This window comes from Anopheles aquasalis, chromosome 2 (assembly GCF_943734665.1).
Source record: "Anopheles aquasalis chromosome 2, idAnoAquaMG_Q_19, whole genome shotgun sequence".
Taxonomy (NCBI): domain Eukaryota; kingdom Metazoa; phylum Arthropoda; class Insecta; order Diptera; family Culicidae; genus Anopheles; species Anopheles aquasalis.
This window is the reverse complement of record NC_064877.1, coordinates 43,960,001-43,970,000: the sequence shown is the minus strand read 5'-3', so window position 1 is coordinate 43,970,000 and position 10,000 is coordinate 43,960,001. Positions and strand designations below refer to the sequence as shown.

General features: G+C 47.6%; 3 protein-coding genes across 7 annotated transcripts in view; all 3 read left to right on the top strand.

The window, feature by feature from the left end:
* LOC126581064 (peroxiredoxin-5, mitochondrial) overlaps window positions 1–4,299 on the top strand; it is a 5,214-nt gene extending 915 nt beyond the window's left edge. For both annotated transcript variants that reach the window (XM_050244496.1, XM_050244495.1), the window contains exon 3: window positions 3,330–4,299. In XM_050244496.1, the coding sequence (XP_050100453.1) occupies window positions 3,330–3,788 (459 nt within the window). In that variant the 3' untranslated portion in view covers window positions 3,789–4,299. The remainder of the gene's footprint in view (window positions 1–3,329) is intronic.
* Window positions 4,300–4,457: 158 nt separating this feature from the next.
* On the top strand, window positions 4,458–5,215 carry LOC126581062 (DNA polymerase zeta subunit 2). Its single transcript, XM_050244493.1, has 2 exons — window positions 4,458–4,534; window positions 4,594–5,215. Exons 1-2 carry the CDS (start codon window positions 4,510–4,512, stop codon window positions 5,193–5,195), a joined length of 627 nt encoding a protein of 208 aa, XP_050100450.1. The 5' UTR covers window positions 4,458–4,509; the 3' UTR covers window positions 5,196–5,215.
* A 184-nt stretch (window positions 5,216–5,399) lies between these two features.
* Window positions 5,400–10,000, top strand: part of LOC126581042 (transcription intermediary factor 1-alpha) — a 46,202-nt gene continuing 41,601 nt past the window's right edge. For 2 of the 4 annotated variants that reach the window (XM_050244470.1, XM_050244466.1), the window contains exons 1-2: window positions 5,400–5,522; window positions 6,965–7,614. In XM_050244470.1, the coding sequence (XP_050100427.1) occupies window positions 7,465–7,614 (150 nt within the window). In that variant the 5' untranslated portion in view covers window positions 5,400–5,522; window positions 6,965–7,464. Of the gene's footprint in view, window positions 5,523–5,647; window positions 5,773–6,964; window positions 7,615–10,000 lie in introns of those variants that run through there. The other 2 variants (XM_050244468.1, XM_050244467.1) reach the window with 2 other exon arrangements.

Here is a 10,000-nt window from a genome sequence, read left to right as displayed (position 1 = left end):
GTTCTAGCGAGAAATCACAGTGGAAAGGCGTTTTTGTGTGTATGGTTGGTGCGTTGATTGTTTTGTGATTAAACGGTAAAATTACATAATATTGATGGAGCCGCTGTATTCGATTCCGGCATAGTGTGGGTTTTGATGGCAATTACCCAGGATAGATGAGGTTGGAAAGAGTTGACCTAAAAGCCGGAAGAAGACACTATTCTCGAGTTCAATCGAAGTATCCATAGAATGTTTTAAAGAACTATCCATCGTGTGAACGATCGCCCTAACCTTAACCTTCAATTCCACACGTCAGAGCGGGGCAGTGATAGTCGGGAAAATTCCATCAACCACCCCCCATCATCGTAATCGGATTTGGTTGATTGGTGCCGGCGGAGGCTTATGTGCTTACCGCAGTCAAAGTTAAACGATTTATTGAAAAACTAAATCTGGGATGGCACGGAGTAATTGATGAGTAACCATGACCTACTTTGATGCTGTTTAGTTAGTAATTCCCCCCGTCATATCACGGCGGCATTCCCTTCCGGTTCGTCTGTGAACACGGAGGAATCGCTTGGCAAGCTCACCATCCCAAGCGGTCTTGTTCTCCCTTGGGTAGTGCGTCCATCAACTCGCGACCCGGGGTCGAGCCCTCGGCTGTTTGCGGTTCCATTAGCAATCCAAATAAACCCTTTCAACGCTTACTTCCTGGGGAGTAAGGATGTGCGAAAAAACGATGCCGTTTTTCACATTCACCGTCGATATTGCCCAATCTAGGAAGCGGTAAAAAGACATTACCGGCTGGTGGATCGTTTTCATGGCATACTCTTCTTAAACACCCCGATCGGCAACAGCACCGCGAACGCACGTTCTTTCTAATTGATGCATTCTTCACACTCCTCCAAATTGCTTGCCACGACGACGACGACGACGACAGCACCGACCGACGATGGGCCCACACGTTTCCACGATCGATACTAACGAGCAAAATTTATGGTGAGAGGAGTGAGCGTACGTAACATATGTGTGCCATAAGCCACATCCCGCTGCTGTGCATCCCGAGGAGCTGATACGCGCTAGGGTGCCGCCACAACAGCTGTAGCACGCCGTTCCACCATCCAAACCACCAAAAACCACCACGGTAGTACGAACTGGCAGATCCTTTCGGGTTGCGAAAAGCGAGAAAAAAGTTCTTGACTGTTTGTGCTGGGCGAGTGGGCATCCCCAACCCCACCTCAACCCACATGATGGGGCGGTCAACAAGCTACTAGACGGCTGGGGATCTGGAAACTTTCCACTCACTAATAATGCAACAAGAAACACCAACTGGCGGCAGATGAGATATACTGCCAGGACATACAAATATGATGATGATGATGATGATGATGATAATAACGGTTGTAATGTTATTCTGTTGAGTGTGTCCTTTGCGGGTGGTGGCGTCTGGTATGGCGGTACCCCACGCCCCCGGGAGTTTGCGTGCTTCCAAATGGAAGGTATTATCTTAGGCTTAAGGACTGTGGGTTAGACAGTTTGTTTAACCTTTCTTCCGCTTTGTTAGCTCCGTCAACATACAGCAGAACCGAAAAGGCCAACGCTCTGGACTGTATGCCAAGTAGGCCACTTTGTTTTCGTTGCTGCTCCATTGCTGTGGCTACCCCACGCAGTGCAAGTTTCGGTAGAACAGTATTCAAACTTTTCTAGCCTACTATTTGCTGTTGATGCTAAACTTTGACCATAACATAACCGTTCCTCCCCATCTTCCTACCATCCAAGAGTGCCATGTGCGTTGGGATGAGTTTTGGGACGAGCTACACGTTGCCATCGATCGTTCAAACAACTTTACTGATAGATAATGCATTGGCCGTGGGCCATGCTGCTGCTTTTTAGTTTAACAAAACTTTCTAATTAGTTTTCTACCAAAAAGGTGGTGATCCCCAAAACTTCGGTCGATTTCTTTTAATCCTTTTACCACCTATCCGCAGAGATAAGAGAATGTTTGAAGTGGTTTGCGTTCTTTAAATACGTCGTTTAGAAACCATTCCACTTCGTCGCATGAATTTCCAAGAAGCAGCACGAGTTGAATATCCTCACGCGTTGGAGCTGTTGCGGCGGCCGTTGTTCTCACTCCCCTGCTGCCAGCGTGATGGTTCTTGAATGGAATGGGCGGTCCTGGGTATAACATGACTTGCAGGTTGTTGTATAAAACGGACGCTTGTTGGGACTTAACCCTGCTCAAATTACGCAAAACATTTGCTGGGGATAAGGATTCTGCTTTTCGTGTCAGCGATGGCCCCCTGAAACACTTGAGCGAGAGCTCGCAGCAGTGTTAACGGCTCAACAACCCGGCGCCTCTGGATGATGATGATGATGGTGGGCTACGGTCTCTTTTTCGGGGTTTTGGTAGTCTATGGTAATGCCTATCATGTGGTGTGGCTGTAGCTGGCTTTCGATGGTTCTTCGCCGGTAATGATAGCTCGGTGGCGTTGGCTTAGAAATAAAGCAATGAAATCCACGTAATGAATTGCGGTCGAAGGCTCGGATTATCAGGATCGACATTCAATTATGTTCTACCCGGCATCAGCCATTCGCACTTGACACTGTCTGTGAGTGGAGTGGAGCGTATGTATAGGTGGTAAATGTAATTAAGATGCATACACATTACAACGAAATGAGTAGGAGACCGTAGAACTCGTGTTCTACGACGCATCGCTGTAATGGGTTCAGCCCACAGAACGATTCATTAAAACTAATGCCCGTCCATCGTTGACCTACGGTTGGTAGGCTCTTCACTCGGCCCGATATGAGACAAATGGGAATTAATGGGTCCAAAAGGGCCGATGTGTCTCGTTACTGCTGTCACAGCCCTCGCTGTGACTCCATAGGTTACGGAGCGGAGGAGGCCATGGGCATGAAATATTTATTGGTTCATTTGTTTCAGCAGAGGGCAAAGGGGGGTCTCTCAGAAAGGATCAATATCACTAACTCATCGGCCACAATATTTGGATATTTTGAAAAGCTCTCGGGCACTCGGGAAATCAATATTTCAGGGCACGTGCGGGCACGTATTATATGTGTCCTTTACGAGGGTTACTGTGTGGTAAATGGTTTGCAATAAATCGAAATCGATCCTGGCTCCCCCCATCTCGGCGATGAAGCGATGAATTATGTGTTTAATGGGCGGTGATCATACTTTTATGCTTCTTCTGTTTGTTCAAGTTTATGTTGGTTGATGTTGGATGCCCTTCTCCACGTGCCTGCTTGGATCGATCTCTTGATGCTGTACCAACAAACATTCGCTCATTCGTTTACTTTTCTTCTCTCTCTCTCTCTCTCTCAACACAACGCAGGAAGGCGATAAAGTGCCGTCGGTCGATCTGTTCGAGGATTCGCCAGCGAACAAAGTAAACATTGCGGATCTGTGCGCCGGCAAGAAGGTGATCCTGTTCGCCGTGCCCGGTGCGTTCACGCCTGGCTGCTCCAAGACGCATCTGCCGGGTTATGTCGAGAAGGCGGCTGACCTGAAGTCATCCGGTGCCACCGAGATCGTGTGCGTATCGGTGAACGATCCGTTCGTGATGTCGGCCTGGGGCAAGCAGCACAACGCGACGGGCAAGGTGCGCATGTTGGCCGATCCGGCAGCTGCCTTCACGAAGGCACTTGACCTGGGTGCCGATCTGCCGCCGCTCGGTGGTCTCCGTTCGAAGCGCTACTCGATGGTGGTGGAGGATGGTGTGGTGAAGTCGCTGAACGTCGAGCCCGATGGTACCGGTTTGTCGTGCTCGTTGGCCGACAAGATTAAGCTGTAAGCGTGTCGACTGGTGTCGAGTGGCCATGATTCTCCTTTTTAGAACTATCCTGTCCTGATGACCAAGCGACCATCCGCAGCCATACCGCACATCTCACACATTCGCCAGAGACAGCGACGGCCTCTATCTGTTGGCCCTCCCGGGTGCATTACCTGTTATACACGCGCACACACCACCCCTCTACTCGTGCGGTGGCACAATCCCAGTAGTTTCTTCTGGCTTAGGGTAGAATAACGAAAAAAAAAACAAACTAAAATTGTTGCAATCAAAATTCTAAAACTTCTACTTATCATAGCTATGCCAAGAGAGAGAAAGAGCCCCATTAAGCCTTTCCACTTCACTTGTCGTACGGTTGTTTCCATTATCTCTAGTTGTTAATAGGCACGACACGTCTTTCCGCAATTCGAAGCAGATTAGGGAACATATTGAGGCAAGAAAGAGCAAGCAGTTATGTTGAAATTCACTCCACAATAAAGTAAAAACACAATCACGAATTTTGTGCAAAACTGTAGTAGAAGCGGTCATGATTTGAAGAAAGAAAAGCAGGGGAACAACCAGAGGTCGCGGTTGTTGGATTCAAACTTTTGAATCGTACAGCAGGCGAATCCTGTTTTCGCCATTTTCGCCCGTAAACAAATCGGTAGCGCGCCAATTTTCGCCGCAAACCGGTCGGCTGTGCTGTGTTTTGTGTTTTGTGCACCGTGAAACAGGAAAAACGAGGATGAGCTCTCTAACGAAAAATCTAGGTAACGTTGAGCGATGCGATGGCCCAAACCGTCTCATATTAAGCCGCATTTGTTTGCAGAAAATGATGCCATTATCGAGATGGTGGAAATCTACATCAACACCATCCTGTACAAGCGCAAGCTCTTCCCGGAGGCCGTGTTTCGGGTTCGCAAAGCGTACAACATTCCGATCTACGTTTCCATCTATGACGCGCTGAACAAGCACATCGCCAGCACCTTGCAGACGGCTCGGGAACTGAAGCGAGCCGGTAAGTTGCACCGCCTGGTGCTTGCGATTCTAGCGGACGGGCAACCGTCGGAGACGTACACCTTCCAGTTTGACCATCAAGGCTTTGCGCTCGAGAACGACGACAACATGATCCACTTCGAGGAGGAAGTTCGCAAATCCTTGCTGTCGTTAGATGCGCGCATGAAGGACTTGCCGACTCCTGACGGCGAGCGGGAGAACGTTACGTTCAAGATGTACCTACAGTGCCCCGAGTCGGCACACGTACAGATTGCCGCCCATCCACGGTTATCTAGCTTTCCGTTCGTGAAGGAAAACATCAGCTCACAGCCGTTGGAGGAATCCAAGGTTCAGCTGCTACCGTTGGTGCACACGAAACACACTGGAATCGATATATTTGTCGAGGAGCACATTGCGAGCGTGTTGGATAAATAAAAGGGCCGGTTTAAGTGTAATTGCGTAAATGATCTATGATTTAAAGAGCAGCTTAGCGCGATAGATCGCGTGTGGATTCCATTTTGGATAATTTTTGATCAGGTAACTTTTCTGGTACAACATGCGGTACCACTTGGTACCACTTGGTACACCATGCAAACGACGTTTTCGAAACATTTTTGCTGCCGAGGCATCGACTTTTTGGAAAAGTTTCGAGCGCACAGGACGCGTTCTTCGCATCTTCCTCGCTGGTTAATTGAAAAGTCGTGTCCTGCGTCGCTAGGACACCTTTGTGTCGCCAAAAACGTGTGTTTACTGCAGGGAAGGGTGAGTGCAAATGGGAAATGAAATGTTTAGGCACTCTTCGTGCGTGCGTGAAAGGGTCAATCGCCGTGTGCGTTGGGCGCGGGGTGGGAATGGCGTGAGAAGAAAGAAAAGTTGGTTAACCTGGTGGGGACAGTGCGCGGTGAAGGGCGGTTCTCTCGGTTAGAAAGCAGCGCGATACGCGCGTGATCCGTGCCCAGGCAGTTAATCGCTGCTTTCACGGGAAAACCGTCCCAGCATTCAACATAATTCGGTCTGTGCTGCGTGTGCACGGTAGTCAGTTATCCAAGTAGCGAGTTGGTACGCGCCCCTTCGAGGCCGTCGCGATCCGGACGCATTATCCGTCGACGAAATTGCGGGACCAATCAAAGCGGCAGCGGCGGAAGGTCAGCGGGCTGGAAGTGAAGATATCCGTTCTCTGCCGAGCATCTCTGTGTGGCGTGCCAACGAGTCAATACGATCTGTGGGCGGATTGTTATCAAACATCCCGAAAGATGAGCAAAAGTTGGGCAACGTATACGCTTTGTTTCCCCCTCGCCGGGTGTGCATTCAGTGAAAGCGCAATGAAAACGCAACGTCGACAGCGAGCGTCGTCGTCCAGGCAGAATGCTCCATCATGTGATGGGAGCATTGCGTGCAAAGTGGAAGTGAAATTTGGCAAAAACTAGCGGCGACGACACAGCCAGACGATGGTCCGCTCTTGGTCCCAGCCGCATTTCAAGGGCGGCCAAAAACGAGCAAAGATAGAAAAGGCCGCGCCACCTTCGACAACGTTGACAACGGCGACGACAATTTGGCGGCCATTTTCCCATGTTTACCCCTCGCCCGTGCTGTGTTCCCTGTTTCGTTCCCCTGCGCCTTGGCTTGGCCCATCATGCGCTTTATGTGGGTGTTGTTCCAGTGGCCAGCTGTACCCGGGACGGCAGTCGATCATTCATCTCCCCATCCCACAGTCCGGCCTCCTCCTACCTGGCAGCACGAGACGGCCGTGCCGAGGTAGACACAACAACAGAACGCACGACGCGAACCGTGAGGTGCCGCTTGTTTTTTTTTTTTTACGAGAGAGTGAGTGTGTTGGTAGTGCGCGTCGTTCGAAAAGCGTTCATTGACGTGCCGCTCCGTGTGTTGCCCCCCGCAACACTTTCCGTCATCGCAGCATCCTTTGACTGTGGCTCTGTTGTGTTTCAAGGCATTTTTCCAGCCGTTTTCCACCCATCCTGCAGTTAGTCACAGGGGGGCAAGGTCAAAATCTGTGCTTTCCTCATTCTCCGAAGTGTGTGCGAGCGTACGTGTTAGTGGGAAAGGTTATCAGTGAAAAGCATTTGTTGTCGAGCCTCCTGTTAAATGGTGCGGCTAGTTTTGGGTGTCGTGCAAAAGGGTTCCATCGCGTGTTGAAGTTTTTTTTGGTCGTGTTTTTAATCAATTTCCTCTTCCTTCCGCTCCAGCCAGCTCGTAAGCCACCCGCAGCAAGCCAGCGAAAGTGAATGAAAAGTGTAGTGCCAGCCGATACCAAAAGCGGCCAAGAGCTGAAAAAGGAAGGTGGTGTGTGATTAGCGTGAGCCGTGAGCTGCCGCAATGTGCAGCAGACTGGTGGAAGTGGAAAGAGTGGTAGAACGACGCACGAGCTGTTGGACGAATGTTCTCGGAGCACGATCAAACAAATAAGCAAAGTGTAGAGTTGCAGTGAGCAGTGAGTGAGTGAAAAGAGAAGAGTTTTATCTCGCTAGTGCCAAGGTGTGTTGCCGACAATGCAGCTAACACGCTGCCATTATCGGTGCGATCATCTTCAGTAACCCGGGCACCCCGGGAAAGTGGACCACTTCGAGTTGGGTGTTGGATTTATCGTTGGCTGCTCCGACGAACCGACAGTATTTTGTGGGAGAAAAGTAGCAGTGCATCATCAAAGGCAGCGCGCAGGTGGTAGGCAGAGGCAACGAAGAGCAAGATGGCAACCTCAATCAGTGGTGGCACTATGGAATCGGACGAGCTGTCCGATACGATGAACGATTTTCTTCCCCTGCTGCCGGAAAACATCAAACAGGAGCTGTTCGATTCTACTGAGAAGGGCAATCTGTGCGACAGCGTGGAAAAACAGGTATGTTACCTTTTTTGTTTTTACACATTTTTGATACTTTATCGTACCGCGAAGACTTGGATTTATTTAGTTTTATCGGCTTTGGATTACCTGTTATGCATGGAAACTATTCGCTTCAAAGGTTGCTTCAATGGTTTTGAGAGATCGATACGTCGTTTCATTGGTTGCAGTGTTAAGCAGATTTGATTTGCATGTTTAACTACATTAGCATTTGACGACAGACCTTCAAGTAAGGTTCTTACAGACTGTGGGTTGTTCATTTGCGTACAATGCCAACGACGAATGTTTATTTTTTTTAACATATATAAGGACGGACGAGCCGTATGTTTGAACGACGAATGTTTAAATTGATTTATTCCAACTCCCGTGTTTTTGCTTTTAGTCGGTCTTTTGATACTATTTTGATCCAACTTTTAAACAACTACCGTTTAAAAATAGTGTAATACTGGTTTATTGTGAATCATTTGTTCGATTATCCCAAAGAGAGACCCGATATCCTTCGCGCGAGGAATCGTGTATTGTGCAAATAATGATCCGAGGAATGCTGAACTCGTTATCCTGATCCCCACATACATAAAACCATGCGCTGCTCCGTGCTTTCATTCAATAATGAAATTATGATCCTGCCTGCCCGGGCAGTACTGCATTGCTGCATAACATACTCCTTATGGGGCCGCACATGCCATCGAGAAACATGAATGGAATAATCAGCAAAAATAGTTCACGACCCTGGGGCTTTTGGGTTGGATGTGCAAAAATACCGTTCAGTGCACTTCAGTGCCTGCGGTGTATGCCTTTGGTTCCATGTCAACACAGACAGCTCGCTGTGATTCGAAAGGTCTATCCGTAACCAATAGAGAGCGACAGCGAGCGAGAGAGAGAGAGAGGAGGTTGTTGGTGGGGGCACAAGATTGGCACGTACGGGGACGCAAATAATTGGCAACTTAAATTCGGTACATTAATGAGACAATCCGCATGCATTGTGGGGGGATCGGGAGGAAAATGGCATACTACGGCGAGGGGTGCACAGCGAAAGCCCATCGGTTTTAAAAGCCGGACAGAAAATAATGAATGCCATGAATAAATTCTCTTTGTAGTTTTAATGCGCGCCCGTTCGATCCCGTGCACCAGAAGGTTGTCCCGTGTTGTTGTTGTTGTTGTTGGTTAAGGATTTCCATCTGGCATCCGTTGCAAATTGCGATGCCCTTTCAGTCGTGTTGGTGGTTTGCAAAATGTGCGCTGTCCGTAATCTGCCAACAGGTCAGCGAGGATTTGCGAATGCCGGCTCTCGGTTGCCGGTGAACCCAGCCCGGAAAGGGGTAACGGACCGTCTCGTCTGATGCGATTTAAGGCGAATTTAATCAAAAGCAATTCATAGCGTGCGCAACTGAAACGTTCTGATCTTGAGCTTTTCGGTAAGCTGGAGAGGCTGTGGCGGATTAGCGTATCGTCCGTTTTGTGCGCGTAATGCTTTTATTTATTTGTATTCGGTTTCTGGCTTTAGAATAATAGGGATTAAAAGAAATGTTTCGTAAAGTTCTGTCAGGGTTTACTATTCTTGGTATAAACCAAGCTTGGTTAATCCATAATCATTAAAACAGTTCAGTTTATTATTCTGCTGGGCGCAGAGTTGCATAACTTTAGGAATAAAGTCATAGCCAACACAACAGCACAAATGTAATGAAATACAATGTGAAATACTATTGAAAACTTGAATCGTTTAAAGGGGGGGGGGGGGGGGGGGGCTTCGGTAATTTTTGGCCAAAAAAAGTCACATTTTTGACGATTTTTTTTTGTGAAGAAACCATTCAACATATTTCTCTCAAGTGAAGGGCATATTAAACTACAATTTTTGAAGAATATTTGGTTCTATTTTGGGGAAAATTGATCAAAAACTTCATCCATGTCATCAAGCTCATGAAGGTGCGTCTGCGAAAAGGTATTTTGCGGTGCCCATCGTATCTACGTGATGGGTTATCACAAAAATACAAATCGATACTCGATACTTTGAAAGTTTTTAAGTTTATCTCTTAGTTTAAAAATTAAATAGTTTAAAAATATCAATCCGTCCGTAAGATACCAACTTAAAAAAAAAAGTTCAACAATTTTCACGAAATCTCGACGGAGCTACCTGGCAAAGATTTTACAGATTATTGGTTGAAAATTTCAAATCGATCGGTCCAGTAGTTTTTACGGTGCGATGGGCACGGACTTTGACAATTTACATTGATGATTTACACAATGATTTACACAATATTCTTGAAAGGATCAGCATTCAGGGAAACATGTTAAAAATATGTTTCACAAAAAAATAAATAAATACCGAAACCCCCCCTTAAGGTATGCTATATACGCCATTAATGAATTTGGTGTTGAGAACAAATCA